The sequence below is a fragment of the Urocampus carinirostris genome, chromosome 15, assembly GCF_059441175.1.
Source record: "Urocampus carinirostris isolate Australia breed hairy pipefish chromosome 15, RoL_Ucar_1.0, whole genome shotgun sequence".
NCBI classification, from domain to species: domain Eukaryota; kingdom Metazoa; phylum Chordata; class Actinopteri; order Syngnathiformes; family Syngnathidae; genus Urocampus; species Urocampus carinirostris.
In genome coordinates this window covers 17,765,323-17,791,527 of record NC_142363.1, presented here as the reverse complement: position 1 = coordinate 17,791,527, position 26,205 = coordinate 17,765,323, and the positions used below count along the sequence as shown (strand labels likewise).

Here is a 26,205-nt window from a genome sequence, read left to right as displayed (position 1 = left end):
TTGTCAAACTGACCAAAATTCCGAAGATTTCGTAATCGGAAAAAAACATGTTTGATTTGAAAAAAAAAAAAAAAAAAAAAACATTTTTGTTTTTTTTTCCTCTGAAAAAGTTGTCGGCCACCTGGGCAGAGACGTTTGGTAAGTTGTACGCCCGAAGTAAAAGATGCACGCCCCGGGCGTCCAGGCAGACGTTATTTCAGACACTGCAGATGGGCAACATAAACATAATTTGGATCTAGAGTAGATGGAACAACAACCTTATCTAAAGGAACTGGAAATTTAAAGACTTGACAATTACCACACTAGAAAAAAAGGGTAATATTTTTCTTATGTTATTAGAAAAATTTATAAAAGTAAATACACTTAAAAAAAATCTAATTTGGATATCAGTTAAACAATTATTTTCTGGTAAAGTGACCTAAAATGCTCTGCCAAACCAGATTGGTTTTTCCATTTATTTTAGTATACTCTTCACTCATTTGTATAAGGAAAAGAGAAAATATAATTCGTAAGTTCAATGGTATGACAATTTGGCAATGTATTCTCTTGATGGAATCGTAAGGAAAATATTATTTGGGAAACCTGGTTCTTCATCTAAAATTACATGACAGTGTCCTCTTACAGGAAAAGGTATCTAAAAAGTCATATTCGACATAATTAATGTGAAATCATGTTTGCTTCCTACTCATTGCAGCTTGAGCCTGTGCATGTATTACTAACAACCTGGCAAACACACACAGAGATCTGTCTAGGGAATAGTAAATATATGAGTGTTTACACGCCACATTTATATCAAAGTCTTTCACGGAGACTCCTGCAGATTGCAGACATGACACATTACAAGCCTTTTTTTCTCTCTCTCACAAAATCAAATCGCAAACGCAGTAACTCATCATAAACCAGACACGGAGCAGGACTGGGCAAGTCTGTAACTGTATACATTCAGTCTGTTAAGTATTTTTTGTTTGGGGTGGGTCGGTGGTGGTATGGGGGCAATAAATAAAGCTAAGCCGGTATTAACCTCTAACCCTGAAGTTGCCGCCTGCCAGAGGAGCATTAAGCAGGTAATGAGGGTACATACTGCCTCCTTGTAAGGGGCTGCACACTTGTTCTTTCATAGCATTACACAAGCACAAATAGAATGGGCCCGCTTTGAGAGTGGCATACAGGAAGCAAGTACTTTCATATGGAGAGAGGGCGAGAAAAAAAAAGCCTTGACCTCGAGGTTTTCACATCGCTTTCTTTGTCAATAGTCTTTCGAACTTGAAGTGTGTGTACACTTTGTTGTGCAGACTGAACTTTAAATACACTTGAGGCAAAAGTGACCCTTAAATAAGGTTAAAAATGGAGCGATCCATTCGTTGGATCAACTCAAGGCAACCTTCTGGGGTTATTTGGTAGTAAACAACCAAATCGTTTTTAAAGACAAACTGTCACAGTTTGGGGTTGTTTTGAGAGATATGGACGTGTGTTTAGGGGAAAGAAAAACAAACAGCATTATTATATTCCTGTCCTTTTTCTGGGTTATTTTGTTCAAAGACAGAATGTCCCGGTTTGCGGATGTTTTTAACCCCTTCATGTTTCTCGGGCCTGCCGGCGGGCTGTCAGGCTGTTAATAAGCAAAGTTGTGTCTTTACAATGTCACCAGTCACTGAAATATGTCATGCCACATTTATTTGGAAAGCTTAAACTCTTGGAATTCAAGATATCCTCGTCGCAGAAAAATCACAATAGTCTGAAACAAGATAACCACAAACTATAGGCGATACGACTCACCTAAAAGTACAGTGAAACTCCCGCAAACACAGTGTAAATACATCAGTGAAAGTACAGTGAATCCAACCATGTAAAATATTTACGGCAAAACACACTGTAATGCTGACAGATAAAATATCTCGGACAATCGCAAGCTTTTGTTCACAGTCCTTAGCTGGTGACAACTTATGAGGGCCTGTGCTGAAGAAAATGTCATGAACAACTTCGGCTCCAAAAATCTTTAGCCAATAGTGACCAATTACATGTTGATTGACACATTCGTTAGCCAATAAAATTCTCAAACTAATTTTAGGCAATTTTACAGGCTATAATAAAATCAGAGCTGAAAATATCCATCCATCGATCCATCCATTATCTGCAACACTTATCCTCAGTAGAGCAGCGGGCAGGGGACACCCTGAACTGGTTGCCAGCCAGTTGCAGGGCAAGCAGGGACAGACAATTCGCTCGCTCATTCACATCAAGGGACAATTTAGATCGGCCAATTAACCTGACATGCATGTTTTTGGAATGTGGCAGGAAACCGGAGTGCCTGGAGGAAACCCACGCAAGCACGGGGAGAACATGCAAACTCTACACAGGAGGTTTGATCTAATGACCTCAGAACCACTGCCCCGCCGTGCTGCCCTTGAGTTGAAAATGAACATGCGTTAATTCAAATTAACTCAACTGATGGATTGGTCCATGCTTGACCCAAATCTGGTTATCATTAATCAACTATAGTTCAAGTGTTGAAGGGGACCAATTTTTTCTCCATTATCAGACACAAATTAGGAATAGAGTTAATTTAAAAAAATTGCCCCATTTATTTATTCAGTTATTAACAAAACAACCTAAATGTAGGTGAGTTGTTTTAAACAAACCGGCCTTTTTTTGCTTATTTGAATAAAGATTACTAATACTAATCCAGGGGGGTCAAGTCAGATGAACCCAAAAGGATTGGTCTAAGCTTGGCCCAAATTGGGTTATTTTTAGAGTGTACCTGTGGGAATTTGATTCTGACTAACCCATGGAGACAGGACTTGACCATAAACACGTTTTGGGCAGCTCCAGCGTGTGCATAGTATCCTGTGCAAATAACTCCCCTTGTGGCTGATTAATGGGGAGTGAAAGCGGCAGCCAGGCTGACATTAATGGCACTCCTGTAATTGTCACCCTATTAGTAATGCCACACGACAGCCAGCGGTTTCTGTAGCTACGGCCGCCAAAGTGTGCAAACAAAATACCAAACGGGCCCATTTATTTGGCTTACAAATTGCCGCTTTCAAAGCCACAGCTGAAGTCATCCCTCCTAAGACCTCGCAGCGCCTCGGGTTGGCAACTGTGGAATATGTTGATTGGCCGAAAAGTTTGTGTGATACCAACTTTGTGGGCTGTACACACGTGCGACACATGTCAGACGAGACGGAAAGTCGGGCATTGCTGATGTGGTGGTAAATTTTTATGCTAGGGTTAAGTTCTCTGCCATATTGGATACAAATAGCGTTGCCAGGGCGATGGAAGATTGGATTTGGCTGCTTGGAGTGGTCGGTAGCCAGGAGCTGCAGTAACCAATGTGGTCGCTAAAGGACGTTAGAGACCCCACAAAAGCGGTGTACACTAAAGCGGACGTTTAGCGATTTTGTTGGGATTTATTAGTGGGTGCCTTTACACGAAATCTAGTTAGACATTCGCAGCGGCCTACAGTACAAATTTGTAAATGTTCACATAAAAACCGGTTCAGGTGTTTCAGAGCCTATTAATCACATACAAACACACACACAAAACAGCTTAGTTCATATTTAGATACGTTTAGATTTAGATTGATTAACATTAGATAGATTATCATCATGGCGGCGCCCCTGTTCGGCTGCGGCTGCATCGGCTCGCAACAGTTTTTTACACGTCGGCCATAAGACCCAGTCTTCGACTCAGTTTTGACGGCACACAAAGTCGGCTCGAACTGCAGATTAAGATACGATCGCAGTTTTTTTTTGCTGGATATGCGATCATCCAGACATCAAGCGCTCGGTGCTACGACCACTCGGGAGTGTTTATTAGCCACGGACTGCTATGTCAACAAGACCCAGCGGCCTACAAAGCAGCAAAGCAGAGTGGCAAGACAGCGGCGTGACCGCCGGACGAGGAAGCGAGGTTGTCGGGCCGGGCTAACAGCCAGGCTAAAGGCTAAACGCCTCTCCCAGTCATTCTCCAACGTTCGCTCTCTGGACAATAAACTGGACCATTTAACAACTGGAAGTGGCATCGAACCGCGAGATGACGAACTGCTGCGCTAAAATTCTGACGAAGACATGGTTAATCTTATCTATCCCGGCTGACGTTCAAAGAAACTGTGCGGGTCAGATGTATCGACATTTTGTTCTGTATACACGTGTATACGAATGACAATAAAGTAAATCTGAATCTGAATCTGAAAAATTGGATTTAGATTATATCTACAGCATTAATTCTACACTGGTCCGACCCAACAATCTACCCTATTTACAAGCCTAAATCAAGAAAACAATGTCTTTATTTCAAATTTATTAAACGAAATGCAGTTTGGACTAGAGATAATAGAATATAAAAACTTTTCTTTTTTACATAAAAACTAATGACTAGCAAAACCAAAATTCTCAAGTAATAATAGTCCCTTCAATTTTCAATTAACTGCATTTTTAAGGAATTTCAAAATGCACTTCAGTAGCTCCAGCCATTTTTTACAAATTCAACATGCACATATATGAAATGAAATTGTGAACACTTTTGTAGAGCCTCGTGGCTTACTGGATTTCCGTCTAAAATGCACTGCACTCGTGTGACCATGATCCGTTATCCCTCATCCCATATTGCTGCGAGCAGTGACAAGCACAAGGAAAGGCATTCCGTTCTGGCTAGCCCAAAAATGAGATGCACGGTTCTGGTCGTGATCCATTATCCCCAATCGAATATTGTCGAGAGCGGTGGCCGAGAAAGCAAATCTGTGTCGACCGTGGCGGCTATTTTTTCTTTTCTGTCTGCTTAAACGAACAGCTTCCGTGTGGAAGCGACCCGTTATCTCCAGTCACCTATTGCAAGCAAGGTTTGTCGGGAACATGTGAAAATTTTGTGTGGGGGGATTAATTGGTGGATTTTGGCATATTGTGGGGGCTTTTGCTTTGTATTTATTCGATAAACAGATGACAATATCTGAGTAAACCACTAAAGACGCTCCTCTACTTACAAACGAGACAATCGTTCGTAAATCGAATTTGTTTGTTTGTTGCTTCAGTGCTATATTTTGTATGTTAAAGGCTTATATAAGTAACCTGTATGGTTTTGTACTAAAAAAAATGAACATTTTATAAAATAATATGCTCAATAAAGATAAAGGTAAGTTTAACTTACTTTTGGAAGATGAGCTACGACTTCCCCCTGCGTGGTAAAAAGTGGCCGATAAAAGTGATCCAACCATTTTCTCAACCACATCAAGCTTTCTTATTCCACTTTTGTTTCAAAAGAAACAGCTCGCCTCTTCTTTACACTTTACTCCAACTGTATTGAGCGGATGCACTTGATATCAAACAATAAAAAGTCAAAGTTCTTAGAGATACAGTATAGAAAGTTTACACAGGAAGAGGAAGCGGATTTTTTTACTTTGGAGTGGATGCTGGGTGAGCTCTCACAGCGCCACATGCCGGTAGCGGTGGAAAGAAGCACTACAGTACTGTCCTGTACTCGGAAAAAGGTGCACACGATACAAAATCTAACTTAGAGCAATGTCCGGATATTTTTTTGACATACCGAAAAAAAATCTTCGTAGCTACAGTTTTACATAAGTCTAATGGTCGTAAGTAGGGAAGTGTCTGTAGTCTCTTTCTGTGGTATGAAATGGCGGGTGTCAACTTGCATTTACAGGGCAATGTCACCATCTTCTGTTAAAGAGTACAATTGAACCTTGGTCATTTGTGTTTCTTTGCAGTTTTTTTGCCAAGGCAAAGGCCCGCTACCCACTGAAAACAGTTCCGCAACCCACTGTTGGGTCCTGACCCACCAGTTGAAAAACACGGATGTACAGTGCTGGTCCCAAACTTGTATAAATGGGCAGATTGCATCAGCATGAAAAAAAAATCTTAAAAATTATGGGAGTTAAACATGACTCATTGGGTCGATCATGGAGATGTCGAAGCAGCAGATGAGTTGCGACATCATGACGCAATGGAATCATGTTAGATTTGTCTGCACACAGTAAAGAGGGGCAATTAATTCAAGCCTATCTAGTTTCCTGTATAAATGTGCTGTGTTAAATGAGCAAGTAAACAGGAAGAGAGCCAAGTTCGGTGCGGAATCATTTTGAATTAAGACTGAGTAGTAAAGGGAAAGAAAGGGGATTTTTTTTTATTCTGCTGCTTGAAAGGTCATATTCATGTTGAAGGATTGAAAAGAAAAAGAAAAAAATTGAGTTAAGAAAGAAAAATAATAACCTTTCCATGTACATTTTTTTTCTGTTGGCAGATAATTTTGCTCATGTTTTTAACAAATATATATATATGATGAATAAAGACATACATAAATCATGTCATACCTGAATACAGACGCTCCAAAGACTTTTGAACATTCGACTTATGGATCCAGGCATACGGTCATTTTTTTCGGGATGTTGAAAAATATCCGGACATTGCTGTAAGTTCGATTTTGAATTGTGCGCACCTTTTTCCGAGTACAGGACAGTACTGTAGTGCTTCTTTCCGCCGCGTAGCGCTGTGAAAGTTCACCCAGCATCCACACCGAAGAAGAAATCCGGCTTCTACTTCTTGGTTTGTGTGTATACACGCTACACTGTATCTCTAGCACGCTATGAACTTTGACATTTTTAATGTTTAATATCTCGTGCATCCATTCAATACGGATGGTGTAAAGTGTAAAGAAGAGGCGAGCCGTTTCTTTTGTAATGAAAGTGGAATAAGAAAGCTTGACGCGTTTGAAAAAATGGTTGGATCACTATGTATCTTTATTCGTAACTCGAATGTTCGTATCATTTAATTTGCCATGCACTTTGTTGTGTGTTTTGTCGTTTGTCAAGCCTTTTGTCACGTATTTTGTATTTTTGTTGTGCGTTTTGCCATCTATCATGTCGTGCATTTTGTCGTATATTGGTCATTCATTGTTTGTGTATTCTTGCATGTGTTTGTTGTTGTATTTATTCACAACAAATTGTTATTCAAATGAGGAGGCAGCCAGGTTGCCTGAGCTTTTCACCTATTGCTAATTTTTTAAGAATGAATCTGCTATAGGCGAAAATCTCAGTTTGACCTGCCCTCTCATTGAATAACATACAAAGACAAAATACCTGACAATCAACGCAGCATACACAATAAATTACATGACAAAATACTAAAACAAAGAAACGACAAAACGCAAAACTGTATGAATAAATTAATGAATAAATACATTTATGTAATATATATATATATATATATATATATATATAGGTATAAGGTGATTAATTTATGTATTTACTTATTTATATCACATACATTTGTGAGTATTTATCCACGTCTTCCTACATATGGCAGGATGTACACTTCATATAACGCCACCTTTTCCTGCACCAATCTCACAACCTACAAATTCTCCTGATAACCAGATGAAACGAGCCAGTGTCAAACCGATCAGTGGCGCGTCTGTGTCGTGTGCAGTTCAACAGCCGGTGAGAGGAAGGTAAAAAACCTTGAACTGTATGAATAAACCAAGGACAGGGATTCTATTGTAAGCCAGACAGGCTTAGGGCCGGGATGAATATCAGATAACAGGAGGATTGGGTTGCCCCCAAAATGAGCACAAGAAGGGAAGCAACTTATTATTCCGCCGTCCTCTGCAAACAATCATCCCCGTTCCGCTGGAGTTGAATTTTGTGTCACTCGTTTCCTTTTTCTTTCTTCTTTCGTTTCATTGTTTCCATCAGTGCTTTTTGGTTGCTGAAGCTTCCGTTTTTCCCACACTCTCCCCTGTCACACTGCTCGACCGCAAAAATGCAGGACGGAGGAGAGCGTTGGGGGATAAGGGGGCGAGAGTCGGCTATGGGGAGGGGAAGGTTGCTCTGGAATTCCACATGCAATGGGTAAACACGGCAACTGCCAGGAAGAGACGCACATGCACCCGCACGCGCACAAACACACTCGGGCAGGAGCAAACACGGCACCTAATCGGCTGAACTAACCTTCATTCGTGTTTAATGGTATTCCCAAACAGAATTCTTTTTTCAATTAGGCACAGAACGTTTAGTGTTCCTCCCAACAATTATGCAAATATGTTGAAAAAAACCCTACCTTGAAAAAAAACTTGTATGCTGTAGAGCCGTCATTGAAGGAAGACAATACTTTGAAATGGCTAATCCTCTTAACACAGCATGTGAGGCTAGCTCCGAAACAGACGATTGTGGTGAACTGCGGTTGCATACCGTTCATTTCTACTTGGAGATAGGTGATTATGGCTTTTTGTTTGTATTTTTTGCCGCATGTGTGGCAGTTAGTATAATTTTGTTCAGCTAGCTCGCCGTTAGCGTTGCAGCTGCTGAGGGGTTTCCAGTTTTGTCTGCTTCCAGTTAGCGCTCGTTGGCTGTCCACTGTGTATTGTTTGACCATACTGGCGTTATTGCCGGTTTTGCCGTGTCCTTTGTTTTTTTTGCTGGCCGGATATGCATTTATCAACGTAGCCGTTGTCACTTTTTGGTGTTGGTTCTTGGTTAGCTTGGCTGCTCACCGTGTGTTCATTGATCAGATAGCCTTGCGTTAGCACTGGTTTTGCAGCTATTCTGACAAGCTCCTTATTTGTCACCATAGCCTTTTCTGCTTTTCATTTTTTGTTCCTGGTTAGCCTGGATGCTCCTTGGTGTTTTTCCAACGAGGCTGTGGCAGCTTTTTGTTAATCTATCCTGGTTAGCCTTCTTTTGGCAGCTCTCCAAGAGTTTTTTTGCCCCATTTTGGCTGCTCTACCATTCCTGCATCTCCTTGCGACACAATGCCTTAGCATTGTCCACAAAAACTACCAAAACGTTGCTTGAAACATTCATAACTTCTATGACAAAATAACACTTAAAACAATATGGCGATTGGCTTGCTTGGGTGCTGGTGTAGCCATATTCTAAATAAATTATCTCGGAAAATAATTTAAATATACCGATTAAATATACATGCCGGGGAGGCAGTAGCTCAGGAGGTAGAGCGCTCGTCTTGGGATCAAGGGATCCCAGTTCGAATCCCGGCTTGTCCGTGTTACATGTCGAAGTGTCCTTGGGTAAGACACTGAACCCCTAATACCCCCTATAAGCACGGCTGCAATACAAGGCCGCTATTGGGAAATGTGACGCACACTGTAAAGTGCTTTGGGAAGTCATTGACTTGAAAAGCGCTATATAAATGCAGATCATTTCAATGCAGATAATTTCATGCAAAAACTATGTCCTATTTCCTCACATTTTGCATGTTTAAGAAGGGTGTATGAATGAAACACGGCAAATAGAGCACCCTTTCCACTGGATTATCACTCTGATGTCATGTTTCAGGCTAGCCAGCTAACATCCACACTGAATATAAACATGTAGCATAAGGAAAGAGCTGAAAGTGAGCAAATCCTTGCATCAGCAAAACGATTTAAAATAACAGAAGAGTCTGATCACACGGGTTCCTCTTTGGTGTGTCATTTGGCCCCATTCGGCAGTAATAAAGTGAGAGGGGGAACTCGCCGTAAAACGCCATCTCGCTCTTTTGTTTTCATTTTCCGTTGAATGCTCCTCAGTATATCACAAACCCAACAGGAATTAAACAGCGCTCTGAGTCGCAGGCCGTTCCACTGGACCATATTTTGTTTTACTGCTCGGGCAGAAATTGAGCCTGTGAGGAGCTTGTTTATCGAGGAGACGGATCCAAAAGGATGCAATTGTTGGAACTCTCCCAACTAGCAACATCAAGAATCTGTAGTGGTTTAAACAAAACAGCACCTACTTGACAAGACGTGCTGTTGCGGGTCTCTTTATGGGGGCCTCACGGGTATCGCTGGGTGGTTTCGGGCAAAGGACGGGATTCTCTCGGGGCTGAAGGTGACTGTGATGGAGCGATCCCGGGAAGCTGGCAGACTTGGTGGGAAGCTTGGAGCTCGTTTCCTCTAAATGTTGACCCTATGGGACAAGAAGATTTACGTATTTATTTGGGTATAATGCATGTTTTTTTTTACCTACAAACTAAAAGTTTCGGTGCGCGTTATACACAAGGTTTTGCGGTAGTTTATTATAGTGTTTGCGCAATGATTGATCAGTCCAAAATCTCGCTGACCACAATCGCAAAACATTGAATATAACCACATCATATATCTCGACCCATTTAGTAGCAATATCCAAATCCCTTGCATGAACATTTTATAATAAGTACAGTAATTGTAAATGGCTCGTGCGCAGAGGTGAGGCATTTCTTCAATTCTTCCTTTGCCTTGCCTATATTGTCAGGCCAGGTTACATTTATTTGTATAGCCCTCAATCACAAAAGTCTCAAAGGACTGCACAGCATTATAATGACACCATCGACTGATCTTAAACCAGCATGCGGGCAAGGACAAACTCAAAAACTTCAACAATAGGAAAGTACGAAACCTTGAGAAGGAGGACTAGGCTGCAAAAGATGTTGCATTGGGTAACATTACACGAAACCTAGTCAACACCACCAATAAAGATTGTACTTGTTACATGGCTGTAAAGAGGAAGCATTCTGCATTAGACGCCTCTTTTAAGCTCTAAGTTGCCCATCATTCTGAAATTCCCAGAAATCGAGCTGCTAGCCTAAAATTCACTGTACCAGAGTTGCAGGGTTGGGTAGGGTTACTTTAACTGGATTACTTTCAATTACTTTTGTATTATTCCAATACCAAATATGCTAATAAAAGACAAAAGAAACTAAATATGAATAAAATTATGACTCACAACACGTGGTAAGTTTTCTCTCCTGGCTTTTATATCTTTGATCTCCGGCAAAACTAACATAAAATGCGACAGAAACAAAATGAAAATAAATCCAAACAGCTTGCCAACATCATTTTTGCCGTTCCATGTATTCCGTTAATTCCCAAGCCTGCACAAAATTTTGTCATTTTATTCATATTTAGTTTCTTTTGTCTTTTATTAGCATATTTGGTATTGGAGTAATCCAAAAGTAATTGAAAGTAATCCAGTTAAAGTAACCCTACCCAACCCTGCAGAGACGAATGGTAAAGAATGGAGAAAACAGTAATTCGTCCTGAAAGATATAAATAAACCGAAAGAAACACGACAGATTGGCCTGTTGAGGACATTAGATAAATATTGTAAATGTTATTTCTGTATTGTGTTCAGTTTACCATGTTAATAAATTATTTAAACAATGAATGCACCTATTTAACAAGGGGTGTTCTTTGTACAGTAATAAATATGTTACTTATTCCAGAAAAAATGTCCAGCCCTGTATATGAGATTTTGACCGACTGCACTATATGTTCAGGGAAGCTTTCCAAAAAAGAAATAGAGGGTGGAGTGGGTTTTCTTTTAGTATGCTCATTATAACAAATGATGCCACTGATGTCATAGCTCAAAATGACATATTAAAAGAGAACAAGATTATATTTTTTATTGGAATTGTCTATACCCCAAAAAAATTCCCCACACTTCAAAGACTAGGACTGAAAGGGGAAAAAAGTAATTTCTAATGTAATATTTGAGTGGTAATCGACATCTTGCATAAACTCCTTCCCGAGCTTTCCCAGCTTACAGCTTTTTCGAACCATGAGATTCTGATTGTCTAACATCTTTCAGGTTTCACTGATCCCTTAAACAATTGGGTCACCACTGAAAAAGAAAATATTGAAATTTGATAGGAAACATATTGTAGAAAATATTTGATCGTATACCTAATTAATCAAATGAAATAAATTATTTTAATTAGCAAACAATGACTTGTTATTGCCTGTTTCGTTTTGTAAGAGGATACATCAAAGACATCTTAGACGTACTACTATCTTAGAAAACAAAGTATATTTTCAGCTTTCATCATTGTTTAAAAAACAGCATTTGATTAAAGCTAATTTTTTTTTAAATGCCCGTTTTTACAAAAACCTCTGAGAAAAACGATACTTAGTTAAACGTATGCATTTCATGCAAAACTTTCATTTCGGTAAGTTTTGTTTTTGTGAACCTCCAAAAGGGCACTTTGCTTCCAAAAAAAACATTTTATTGCAAGAACACTTTACTTTTGCATTCATGAACTAACCCTATCACTTTTTAGAGCCCGATGCCTCCAGTGACATGATCACACCGTTTTGATCACTGTTTCACATTATCAATTGCTGGATAGAGGAAGCAAAATACATGGAAAAGAGGGGGATCTTTGATGTAAGGACATCTAGTGGTTTATCATACTGAATTCATTCCCATAGGCTTGATATTTACCAATCAGCAGCTCCCAAAAATTTGGAGTATTTTTTTTTAAATAAAAATGGGAAAATATATTTTTACTTTTTGTACTCGGGGACAACGCTTCTGGAAATATTTTCATACGTTACAAGTTACATCCCCCTTTCTTACGTAATGGACTTTCTCGTACATATCTAAACTATTTCCCTTTTTGAACTTTCAGATGGGTTTAAATGATCTTGGCCAGTCCTGACCATTTTGTGACATAACATAACGATACCACTGCAATTTTCATCTGCGCACAGTTGACAACCGATCTTTGTAGGGTCCAATGTACCCTGTGATGGTGTTGTGCACCATTTTAGGCTATGTAGCTGATGCCTAAAAGTTTCCTGAAGAATCACATCTCCATGGCCTGGATTTTCCTTTCCAGCTTTGCTGTGAGTGCCCATGCCTCGCAAGCGTAGAGTAGGATGGAATTAACCTGTGATTGCATGAGTCTCATATTTGATTTCACTGCAATATTCCCGTCTTTACAGTACTGTAAAATGTTCAAAAGGCTACAAAGAGGATTGAGAATAACTAATGTAATTTGTGTGCTGATAAATGTGAATGTGCAGTTCCAGGTTGAGTGGCCCATGGCTGCGTTACAGCTTGAGCAAGGCCAGGAAGGGCACCTTTGTTTGGCTGCCAGGTGGCCTGAGGCCAAGCCCACGGAGGAGCCGCACAGTCTGCGCCCAATCACTGAAACGTGGAGTCAAGAGTCGGAACAGCCCCCACTTGACTGTTTCTCCCTCCCGGAAACTCCACAAATATGGACTCACTCTTTCAATGGGACAGCCAAGAAGTTGTGCTAGGCTAGCCAGTAGCCCAATTAAAAAAATACATTGAAGTCATGTAGCTAATGGGCTTGTCTTGCACAATATTCCTGGACAACCCAAAAAAGAGAATAGATTTAACAGGCAGTGAGGAAGTTGTCAGTAAAGACTGTCAGGGAGACGCAGGTGGGCGGAATGAACAGGAGAAAAACAGACTCCCTGGAGGGTTAGTGAAAATGATGATGCAACTGTCATGATTCAGATTCTCCCTTTCACTCTAGGAGTGCAGTTTTCTATTAAAGACCAGATATGTCATAATATAAAATGTAATGCCTTTTGAAAAATATTGAAAAAAACTATTTTGAAGACTTTAAGGTGCATCTAAAACCCCAAATTTACCAGAAATTCGAAAGTCTGCCTTATAATCTAGTGGTCCTTATAAACCGATAAATACAATTGAAAATGAATAATTGAAATTAAATACTAGTATATATGGTACATTTACAGCTGAATCAGTTCATTTTTGTGGTAAAACAATTTTTGAAGTTGGTTTCTTTTCTATTAAATAGGTTTTTTCAAATGTTCTCTTTTCATGCAAAATTAGCTCTTAAAGTAGTTTTATTTTAATAGGATTTATAATCCGCTGTGGCTTATATATGAAAACAGAGACATTTTTGAGGGTGTGCCTTATATTCTAATGAGCTTAAAAGTCTGGAAATTACTGTAATATTATTTTGAAATCTTTATATATATATATAAATGGAATGTTTACAATTTTAAAAAGTGCAAAAATAAAAATGTCAAAATAGGATATCAGTATTTTGGAAATAGCAGCGACAATATATTCTGTATAAATTCAGTTCATACATAAATTAATTAAAAACAAGCCTCAGCACCCACCATTTTTAATTCTACTTGTGTTTTCCTCTTTATTCATTTTAAATGTTGGTATCCCAGCTTCTAGTTTAATAATTAGTTTGACTTGTATTTAATTACTGCAATTTATAAAGTCAGAGGAATTGGCAGCAGCACTAGGGAGGATAAGGAACTGAAAAATTAATGCTCTTAAGTATAATGTGCAAAATGTTTTACCTAAAAAAAAAAAAAGAAATTAAAGTTTGGGTTGGGTCCTTGCTTTTGAAAATAGTTGGGGTGACACACTAAGATGTGTAGTATATTAGGGTATTTGCACAATGATTTATTAGATGAAAAAAATTGTTGACCACAATTGCAAAAAAATAAAGGCAACCACTTCTCTCTATCCACGAGACACCGTGGTCTATTTTTACATTAGTAACAATATACAAAAAGCTTGGACAAGCAGCCGCAGGCAGGAACGCAGGGAAGAACACCATTCAGGGTGGCAGGGCGGGCACCAGTGGTTGCGGGTGTATGAGCAGTATTAATTATTATGAGGCAGAGAATCACAGCATATGCTTATGTAAATGGCAGTGAACTCGCAACATGACATCACACACCGCAACACTGCCGCTAGGGCATACCATTGCAAAAGAGGGGGTTCAAACTCACTCCAACATCCGCCACCTCTACTCAACGTTTCTCACATACAATGCCTACTTTAGGCCGAAGAAAAGGGAAACATAATTTTATACTGATTCTTGATCAAAAAGTGTGTGTTACACATTTGTGCACACTATACTCGAATTAATACAGCATGTATTTAACTATAAGTTGTTGTCTTTGTTTTTATCATTTTCTGTATGTATATGCATCTATCCATTATCTCCACCGGTTATCTTCGGTAGGGTCACGGGGGTGCTGGAGTCCATACCAGCTATCTTTAGGCAGTAGGCATGGGACACCCTGAACTGGTTTCCGGTCAGTCATAGTGCACACAGACACAGACATCTCACTGGCTCATTCATACCTAGGGAAAATTTGGACCTGCTAATCAACCTGCCATGTATGTTTTTTGTAACGTGGGAGGAAACTGGAGAGCCCAGAAGAAACCCACCTAAGCAAGTGGAGAACATGCAAACTCCGTACAGGAAGGCTGGCAGCTGGATTTGAACGTATAACCTCAGAACTCAACCGCGGATGCGCTGACCACTGAGCTGCCATGCCGCTGAATATGTTTGAATTTCTTTGCTTTCATATAATTATCTATATGTATGTACTGGACTGTCTCAGAAAATTAGAATATTGTGATAAAGTTCTTTATTTTCTCTAATGCAATTAAAAAAACAAAAATGTCATACATTCTGGATTCATTACACATCAACTGAACTATTTCAAGCCTTTTATTATTTTAATATTGCTGAATTTGGCCTACAGCTTAAGAAAACTCAAAAATCCTATCTCAAAATATTAGAATACTTCCTCAGACCAAGTAAAAAAATAATTTTATAACAGCAAAACTAAATCAAACATTTGAAAATGTCCATTGATGCACTCAGTACTTGGTTGGGAATCCTTTTGCACGGATTACTGCATCAATCCGGCGTGGCATGGAGGCAATCAGCCTGTGGCATTGCTGAGGTGTTATTGATGCCCAGGATGCTTCGATAGCGGCCTTCAGCTCATTTGCATTTGTAGGTCTGGTGTCTTTCATCTTCTTCTTAACTATACCCCACACATTCTCAATGGGGTTCAGGTCAGGGGAATTAGCGGGCCAATCAAGGACAGTGATGCCATGGTCAGTGCACCAGTTACTGGTGGTTTTGGCACTGTGAGCAGGTGCCAGATCATGCTGGAAAATGAAATCCTCATCTCCATAGAGCTTTTCAGCAGATGGAAGCATGTAGTGCTCTAAAATCTCTTGGTACACAGTTGCATTTACTCTGGACTTGATGAAACACAGTGGACCAACACCAGCAGCTGACATGGCTCCCCAAACCATTGCTGACTGTGGGAACTTCACACTGGATTTCAAGCAACTTGGATTTTGCTCCTCTCCAGCCTTTCTCCAGACTCTGGCGCCTTGACTTCCAAATGAAATGCAAAACTTGCTTTCGTCTGAAAAGAGGACTTTGGACCACTCTGCAACTGTCCAGTGCTTCTTCTCCATAGCCCAAGTCAGACGCTTCTTCCGTTGTCTTGAGTTCAGAAGTGGCTTGACCATGGGAATACGGCTATTGTAGCCCATTTCCCGGACACGTCTGTGAACTGTGGCTTTTGATACCTGGACTCCAGCTTCAGCCCACTGTCTTTGAAGCTCCCCCAAATTCTGGACAGCAGTCAGATCAGCAGTCTTCCCCATACTTGTGATTTAGTTTACTGAACCAAGCTGAGTGTTTTTAAGGCTCAGGAAACCTCGCAAGGTGTTTCGAGTTAATTAGATGATTCAGGTGATTAGTTGAATAGCCTACTTGTATACTTTTTCATGATATTCTAATATTTTGAGATAGGATTTTTGAGTTTTCTTAAGCTGTAGGCCAAATTCAGCAATATTAAAATAATAAAAGGCTTGAAATAGTTCAGTTGATGTGTAATGAATCCAGAATATATGACATTTTTATTTTTTTAATTGCATTACAGAAAATAAAGAACTTTATCACAATATTCTAATTTTCTGAGACAGTCCAGTATATTTATTGTTTTTATTTTCTGTTGTGTGATTTTTTTGAGGTGTGTTTACACCTTTATTCATTTGTGTGGATTTTCATTTATCATCTGTCCACCTATCTATTTATTTATTAATCTATCTATTTAATAGTTTTGGCCTTTTTTTGGTCCTCTATAGTTTATGAAGTTGGAGGAGGTAAATGGTTGGGGTTCTCCATTCATAAAGCATTGTGCGATCTTCCCGGGGCCATCTCGCCTCTTAGAACCACAGGGCGCTCGTTGAAGAAAAAATAAAACCCGCCCGAGTGATCGCATTAAAGTGCCTCGCATGGAGCTGCGGAGCGTGCCAAGACAAACGTCACCAACACTGCATGGGTTTAAGACTCGGCAATGAAAGCGAAAATAACAATGAGGTGGGAGAATCTGCATTGTTGAGAAACACTTGGAAAAAAGTCCTCGCTTCCAGTCACTCCACACTGTAAGCTGTCCCAGGGCACTCTGCTCTCTCTCTCTCTCTCTCTCTCTCTCTCTCTCTGAATCTCTCCATCCTTGTGTTGATTCCACAAAATGCAGTGGAAAATGAATAAATGCGCTCCTCTTCGGGATCGTCTTTCGGAGCCACTGTGCGGAAACATGCCGGCAAGGACCACGTATTTTCCCCCCAATGAGTAAAATCTTAAGAAAGTCAAGCATACGCATGTGGAAAAAAATACTTAAATGGTGACATTATTTGTGAGCGAGCATTCCATGATTACTTCAAATACAAGGCTGGCTGCGAAAAACAGCCAAAAAATGTCGTTTTGAGTAAGCGCAGTCATGTTTGGCTCTCCAGGAATGAGTTTCTATGAGGCGGGATGTTCCCGGTGTAAGACTGAGTGGTTTGGACGGAGATTCTCCAAATAGCTTTGAAAATGCTAACATGACAGCTTCCATTTCATGTGGGCGCTTTTTGGATAGTACAGTGCTTAGGTAAGGTAATGTTTTTTTCGTTGTTTTTTTTTTTTTTTTTTTTTAATAGCAACAAGAGAGTTATAACTCGGCATTTCACAGGCAAGTCACTGGAATTTCATTTGAAATTATCTTTTTAGGGCAGCATGGCGGCGCAGTGGTTAGCGCTTGTGCGGCACAGTTCATGTCATGGGAACCTGTCGTGGGTTCAAATCCAGCTCCAGACTTCCTGTGCGGAGTTTGTATGTTCTCCCCGTGCTTGCGTGGGTTTCCTCCGGGCACTCCGGTTTCCTCCCACGTTCCAAAAACATGCATTTCAGGTGAATTGGCCGGTCCAAATTGTCCATAGGTGTGAATGAGTGGATGAGTTGTCTGTCCCTGTGTGCCCTGCGATTGGCTGGCAACCAGTTCAGGGTGTCCCCTGCCCACTGCCCGGAGATGGCTGGGATGGGCTCCAGCCCCCCCGCGACCCTAATGAGGATAAGCGGTACGGCTAATGAGATGAGATGAGATTATCTTTTTATTATTAAAATACTTCCTTAAAAAGTGCTCCATCCAGTGGCCTGTTGAAGCTGTCTAAAGACGTGTACATACATTAAAGGGACAAAATGTATTATTTGACTATTAGATGTTGCTGTATTGTACAATGTGATAGAAAACGACACACAAGGAAGAACACAAACTGCAGAGACTCAAAGCTCCCCTACTTTCGACTTACGCAAAACGGTAGATACGATGATTTTTTTCGGGATGTCGAAAAATATCCCTACATTGCTGTAATTTACATTTTGAATTGTGTGCACATTTTTCCGAGTAGAGGACAGTACTGTAGTGCTTCTTTCTGCCGCGTGGCGCTGTTAGAGGTCACCCAGCATCCACCCCGAAGAAGAAATCCGGCTTCTACTTCCTAATTCATGTGTCAACATAATAGGTGTACTGTATCTCTAGCGCGCTAAGAACTTTAACGTTTTTATTGTTTAATATCTCGTGCATCCATACAATATGGTTTGTGTAAAGAGTAAGGAAGAGTCGATTCGTTTCTTTTGAAACGAAAGTGGAATAAGAAAGCTTGATGGGGTTGAGAAAATTGTTGGATCGCTTTTTTTGGGCCACTTTTTACCACGGAGGAGGACCTCTTGAAGCACATATCCCAAAAGTAAGTTAAACCTCCTTTTATTTATCTTTATAGAGCATATAGGACCTCTTGAAGCACATATCCCAAAAGTAAATTAAACCTCCTTTTATTTATCTTTATAGAAAACATTATTTTATTACATTTTTATTTTTCTGTTTCAAAACAATACAGGTTACTCATACAAGCCTTAAACATACTTATATAAACCTTAAACATACAAATTATAGCACTGAAGCAACTTACGAACAATTTCAACTTACTAACGATCGTCTGGAACTCGTTCGTAGGTCGGGCAGCGTTTGTACACATTTTTCCTTCTTATTTTTTGCCCAGCCTCTATGAGGTTATTGGGTACAACGTAGCAGCAAAATGGCGATTATGTCAGCGACCTCTAGGTGAGCCTAGTGTTATGCAAGATGAATACGTATTTCTTGACCAACGAGTATTTTTAAAAAGGCAGGTTTATATGATGGTAGGGCTGAAACTAACAATTATTTTAATAATTACGATTATTTTTTGATTCTCCGATGAATTGGATTAAAAAAACACATTCATTCTTTATTTATTCAAATATTAAAATTTTCTGGACAAATAAGAAAATAAAGCACAAAACATAATATTGTACAATATTAAACAATACAAAAAACTGTGTTTCTCAAATACAAACGTTCATACAAATATATGCTAAACACCTGCAAATGTAGATATATTTTTTTAATAAAGTGCAAAAACAAAGGAATCCATGTTGTTTAAGGAACTTGAGCTTTTCGAAAAAGAAATAAATGCGAACCTGAAAACCCAGGAAAATGATTTTCAACATTAACCAGCATAAAATATCCACTATCACCCTTGCGCATACTAACTCACTCAGTCTCCCCTCTTTGAGAAGTTTACATTGCAATGCAAAACTGTGAGCATGTCAATGAGGATCAAGTTGAGGATGCTCTTAGTGATGACTGCTGCTTGCTGTGGCGTGCATGAGGTCTCTTTCTCATCATGAAGCTTGTCATTGTTTGCAGTTTCCTAATGAGAACTTATAGTATGAGTATATATTATGCCACAATTTACAAAAACACAAAAATCACTCAGACTTTGCCAGAAAAGTAAAACCTCATGCTTAATCTTAAACTTACCATTGTGAGCAATTTAAGCTTTTCATAAAGCATAATCAAACAAACACTGCTTAAGATTATAAGTGTAATAAGGACATCTAAGTGTTCGATGCAAATCATTTGTTGCTCCCTTTTGTTAATTAGTGATTGATACTGTTTTTGTGCTGTGCCCAAATAAACTTCATTCATTCAATAACCTGATATAAAAAGTATCTCCCTCACACACACTCACACACAAGCAGTCATGAATAAACTAACCAGCAAACCAGAGACTAACATTACACTTCTTTACTAAGGCACTCAGACTTTGAGAGAAGATTAAAACTCGATACTCAATCTTACCACCAATTGGTGAAAGCGGAGATTGTTTTTATTAAACACACTTAATACTTCTTAAGGTGATTTAACTGAATAAAAGGTATCTCACAAACATGCAAAAACTCATTACTCTGCTAACAAGCAACTAACATTACGAGTTATCAGAAACTAAGGTTACATTTCCACACTTAAAGACACAAATAATAAGCAGATTTAAAAAAAAAAACATAGTGGCTTACCCTGCTACTGAGCTCCCTTCATCCTCGTCGGTGACTCCATGTTTTGGTTTTGATTGCTGCTTCACCATCGTGGTGCTCCCGTGCCATATAATTTTGGAAAGCTTGCAATTGACGCACTTATTTGTTTTGTGAAGTGTGGAATTCTCCCGCACTTGTGAGGACATCAGTCGAACTGTGTTCTTCGCGTCCGTCGTGTTTTATGAGTTGAATGTACCCTAGCCTTTGAAAATAGCGCTTTAGTTCGCACTCCACCTCGCTCTGTTATGCTCGCCGACTCGTACTGCCTGTGACATCACTGGCTTCCCTAAGTGCTGAGTGCCGCATAAATCGTGCGCACACACTGAATTGATGACATTTTTCGTACCCGACGCTTTTAATCATCAAATTTAGTCGATTTTATCGATTCGTTGGTGCAGCACAATATGATAGTTCATGTTGTTTTGTTTATTAGTAAAATCAATGCGGATAACTTGGTCAGCTTCATCTAGATGCTAATAATTGATAACATCATCATCACTGTTAACAGTTTTATGATTATTTTAATTGTTACATTTTTATTATAATCATTTGGAGTACAGTTGGAGCATTAAAGAAGAAAACATAAAAAATCTTATGTGCTATTTAAGGCAATTTTGCTTTTTTGAAACTTCATTTTTATTTTACTGGAAAAACAAGTTTAACCCCTGTATGGTGTTAGTTCAAGGTTATGAAATGTATGAACTGATGTGTCTCAGGAGCCATCAAATGGGAATATATGGTTATGAATGCATATAATGTGTGTTAGGATGTTGTGTTAACTAAATAGAACCATACTCCATTCTTTTTGGTGGTCAGGATTGAGTTAGACCCCGGGTCCAAATTGACTCGCAAAAAACGGTTAGTGATGCCAATTCTTAACATAGTATGAGGGTTAAATAAGAACAAGAATTCCTAAATGTGCAAGATTATGGTTATTGTTATTATTGTTACAATTTTTGATAGTATATTTATTATTGATAGTATTATTGTTATCATGATTGCTATCATGGCTTGAATTGTATTATTATTATCATTATTATTTGGAGTGCAGTTGATGTGTTTTTTTTGTTCATGTGTAAATATAATTATTTTTCGAACATTATTGAGGAGGAGGCTTTACTTGAGTTTTTATGGGGAGGTTAAATTATTGTATTGTTTGCAAATGTATGTACCTGTTGTCCACAATAGTTGTGGTCCAAGAATTGCCGCAGTTGACTTCTTTGTGGTTGCAGTTGTTGGGCAGCGAACTGATGCTGATGGTCGCCCCTCACAGGGTGACAGCCGCGTTCAGAATTCGCCACCAGGGCCGCGCTGAAGTCGCCACGCGCTCTTGCATCCCCGGAAGCCTCTCCATCATTTAGTCTCCCCGTGTTGTGACGTCTTTGGTCGTCACTGGGACTGAATGTGCAGAAAACAAACAAAAAATGGACTAGGAGTATGGTTAAGCGCACATTTGAAACGTTCATTATCTATCCGGAGGTTCATCCAGAAGCTAGTATCAAGCTGTCAGCGACACTGGATTTAAGTGTGCAAATGAGAGTCAAAGCGGAGGGCAAAGCGAAACCGTTGCGTTAGTGCTCCCAGAACTTCACGTTCTATTCACATCACAAAGCCGCAACCTGGAAAGAAAACCATTTGACGAGCGCCACGAGTTTGTAACTGGATTATCTGTTATTAGAACTAAGCCATTTTTTTTACTGCTGTTGGAGAATGGAGACTGACCTCGCCCTCAGACATACTTAGATTGATTCCATTGCTCCCTCAAGACCCAAAGGTTCCAACTAATCTATGAGACTTTTTGCATTTTATATAACCTCATCTGCGGAATCTGATTATACACTACCCTTTAAAAGTTTGGGGTCGCTTAGAAATTTCCTTATTTTTAAAGAAAAAACTTTTTTTTTGTCAATGGAAAAATGTAAAACTAATCAGAAATACACCTCATACATCAGGGGTCTGGAATCTTTTGACCCAGAGAGCAATAACAGCAATATTTTGGGGGGTGTTGGCGGGAGAGAGCCATTTCATATTTCAGCGACTTTTTCTTTCACTGTGTGACGTTAGATAATTTGATAGAATTTATAAAATAAGAATAATGCCAGAGGCTGTGTCCTATACCAACAAAGGTACCACCTTAAACCAGTCTCCCTCTCGCAATTAGTTAAGATCGTAGAGGTTTATTTTGACCTTCATTTTATTTCATAAATAACGGTCTCAAAATATTTTTAAAATTTACAATTTTTATTGAGTTATTCACTGTTTTGCAGATTAAAAGATTAAAAAAAATAATAATAAACAGTACACTTAAGGAGAAGTGTGGTGCTATGCACCATGCAGCGTTAAAAATTATGGTTAGTGGATTAAAAGTTCCAAAATCATCCCATCGCCCACTAGTCACATTCAACCCATCCCCTTTCCTAGCATTTTTCCTTTTTCTGTGTTTTCCAAATGTTTATGGCTGGGCTTTCCGGGAGCTACCAATGTCTCAAAAATATCCCAGGGCAGGTCATGAATCCAGTTTTTAACATTTCAAAAGAAGAGGAGTCCACTACTGTTCTGTCTCCAAGAAGACACAGTCTAGGTAATTTTGGGAAAGTATATTTCAATCTTCAATCATTTTCCATCTATCCATCCATTTTCTCATTAGGGTCGCTGGAGCCCATCCCAGCTATCTGAGCTGGGGACACTCTGAACTGGTCGCCCTAAACCCCCACACTGTGGGGCTGGGCACTAACCACCCACCCATCTTTCATTTATTGAATAATAATTTCCACCAGGTGCACCCGTATAACAAATATTAGATAATATTTAAAAAAAAAACACTTTTACTTTTTCGTCTACAAAAAAAAACAGTTGATCGTAATAAAAGAAAAATAATATAGTTTATTTTATACTATAACTTAAATAAACTATAGGTATGTAATGGTATAGTAAAATAAGAAAATGTATATGCTTTATTTCTTATTAAGGTTCTTATTTTAGTACAAAATGTAACCAGTAATGTAATTTTAGTATAAAATGTAAATAGAATATAGTAAGAAAAATAGATAGAGACAGACAGACAGACAGACAGAGACAGATACAAACAGAATATACAGGACTGTCTCAGAAAATTAGAATATTGTGATAAAGTTCTTTATTTTCTGTAATGCAATTAAAAAAACAAAAATGTCATACATTCTGGATTCATTACACATCAACTGAACTATTTCAAGCCTTTTATTATTTGAATATTGCTGAATTTGGCTTACAGCTTAAGAAAACTTAAAAATCCTATCTCAAAATATTAGAATATCATGAAAAAGTATACAAGTAGGCTATTCAACTAATCACCTGAATCATCTAATTAACTCGAAACACCTTGCGAGGGTTTCCTGAGCCTTAAAAACACTCAGCTTGGTTCAGTAAACTAAATCACAAGTATGGGGAAGACTGCTGATCTGACTGCTGTCCAGAGGACCATCATTGATACCCTCCATCAGGAGGGTAAGACACAAAAAGAAATTTCTCAAAGAGCAGGCTGTTCACAGAGTGCAGTTTCAAAGCATATCCACAAAAAGTCTGTTGGAAGGGAAAAATGTGGCCGGAAACGCTGCACAACCAAGAGAGATGACCGCAGCCTTAACAAAATTGTGAAGAAGAGCCGCTTCCAGAATTTGGGGGAGCTTCAAAGACAGTGGGCTGAAGCTGGAGACCAGGTATCAAAAGCCACAGTTCACAGACGTGTCCGGGAAATGGGCTACAATAGCCGTATTCCCATGGTCAAGCCACTTCTGAACTCAAGACAACGGAAGAAGCGTCTGACTTGGGCTATGGAGAAGAAGCACTGGACAGTTGCAGAGTGGTCCAAAGTCCTCTTTTCAGACGAAAGCAAGTTTTGCATTTCATTTGGAAGTCAAGGCGCCAGAGTCTGGAGAAAGGCTGGAGAGGAGCAAAATCCAAGTTGCTTAAATCCAGTGTGAAGTTCCCACAGTCAGCAATGGTTTGGGGAGCCATGTCAGCTGCTGGTGTTGGTCCACTGTGTTTCATCAAGTCCAGAGTAAATGCAACTGTGTACCAAGAGATTTTAGAGCACTACATGCTTCCATCTGCTGAAAAGCTCTATGGAGATGAGGATTTCATTTTCCAGCATGATCTGGCACCTGCCCACAGTGCCAAAACCACCAGTAACTGGTGCACTGACCATGGCATCACTGTCCTTGATTGGCCTGCTAATTCCCCTGACCTGAACCCCATCGAGAATTTGTGGGGTATAGTTAAGAAGAAGATGAAAGACACCAGACCTACAAATGCAAATGAGCTGAAGGCCGCTATCGAAGCATCCTGGGCATCAATAACACCTCAGCAATGCCACAGGCTGATTGCCTCCATGCCACGCCGGATTGATGCAGTAATCCGTGCAAAAGGATTCCCAACCAAGTACTGAGTGCATCAATGGACATTTTCAAATGTTTGATTTAGTTTTGCTGTTATAAAATTATTTTTTTACTTGGTCTGAGGAAGTATTCTAATACTTTGAGATAGGATTTTTGAGTTTTTTTCAGCTGTAAGCCAAAATCAGAAATATTCAAATAATAAAAGGCTTGAAATAGTTCAGTTGATGTGTAATGAATCCAGAATGTATGACATTTTTGTTTTTTTAATTGCATTACAGAAAATAAAGAACTTTATCACAATATTCTAATTTTTTGAGACAGTCCTGTATACTGAATAGTCCATAATAACATATTTTTCTGTCTGAAGAATGAAAAAAGATTTTTTTGCTGATTTAGAAATATAACTTAAATTCACTAGAAATATTTATTATAACGAACAATTCTGACAGCAAAACAAAGCGTGAGTATATTCCTATTTTACAACTTTTCTCTTTAATTTTCTAATTTCTTTTAGAGTTCAGTGAAAGAGTTTAATTTACATAGGAAAATAAATTTAGGGGAATTCTGAGAGGGGTTTTTTCACAATAAGACCCCTTTGGGATCTAATTTCCTCAAGCAGGCTCATTTTACTCTATTTTTGTCCAATCTCTCCTCGCTGCTCCCGATAGTGCTCTTTAGGGCATTATTTTTAGCCGAGGGCCAGCCCAAACTAGTGAAGCCCAGCATACACACACTGGCTGTTTGTCTGTGATGGATTATGCTTTTCAACAGCGTTTATTGTCATATAGAAACAAAATCACAATACTGGCACAGGACCAGAGCGGTTGACTCGGGAACTTGATTTAGATTTCAGGTCCTGCATCGGTTTCGTGTTCGTCTGCTTGAGATGATGAATGTTTTGAGCTCAAACCTCAGTGGAGTTTAAAATCTTTGAATGGCTTGGACGGGGTGGTCAAGATTTAAGAAGACATTTTTCTTTATGATTGATGAGCACCATAAAATGGTTCAAGATTTAGACGGTTATGGAAAGTCAACCATCCTCCTTCTTCCTACTGCTTTTTCCCCTGATTTTTGTACGAAGTAGTTTAGTTATATTTTAAAATAGTGCTGCAACAGAAGTTTGTATTATTGAATTGAATTGTCTTTAATGTCATCCATTGTGTTGCATTTACCACAACTGTTTTTTAGTAAATAAGTCACCGTGTTTAAAATGTGATACCAAGCTAAAAACGGAAGTGTTCTACATAAATATTTTGTATTTATTTGAGCTTCAAGTTAAAAAGTGTAATGAAATAATATTATTTCCGGGTTTCCCGAATCACATCCGATTCTGCCAGCTCAAAAACACAAAGACTCAGACAATGGCTGACGGGACTGTTGCATGTCCGATCCATCATCATCCATGTTGAAGGATTAAAAAGGCAATGCCTTTTCAATGCCGAAAATGAGTTAAAAAGACGGTTAAACAAGAAAAGTTAGCCTGAAAATAAATTACCTAATGAGCAAAATGTTCAGCAATCTGAACAACAATGTATTTTCTACAGTGTGGA

At 39.1% G+C, this 26,205-nt stretch overlaps 1 protein-coding gene across 2 annotated transcripts in view; it reads right to left on the bottom strand.

Annotated features, from left to right (window-relative positions):
- Positions 1 to 26,205, bottom strand: part of ttll5 (tubulin tyrosine ligase-like family, member 5) — a 118,014-nt gene that overhangs the window by 14,989 nt on the left and 76,820 nt on the right. For both annotated transcript variants that reach the window (XM_088355210.1, XM_088355208.1), the window contains exons 27-28: positions 21,452 to 21,677; positions 9,738 to 9,910 (exon numbers count right to left, since the gene is read on the bottom strand). In XM_088355210.1, coding sequence (XP_088211336.1) covers positions 9,738 to 9,910; positions 21,452 to 21,677 — 399 coding nt within the window. The remainder of the gene's footprint in view (positions 1 to 9,737; positions 9,911 to 21,451; positions 21,678 to 26,205) is intronic.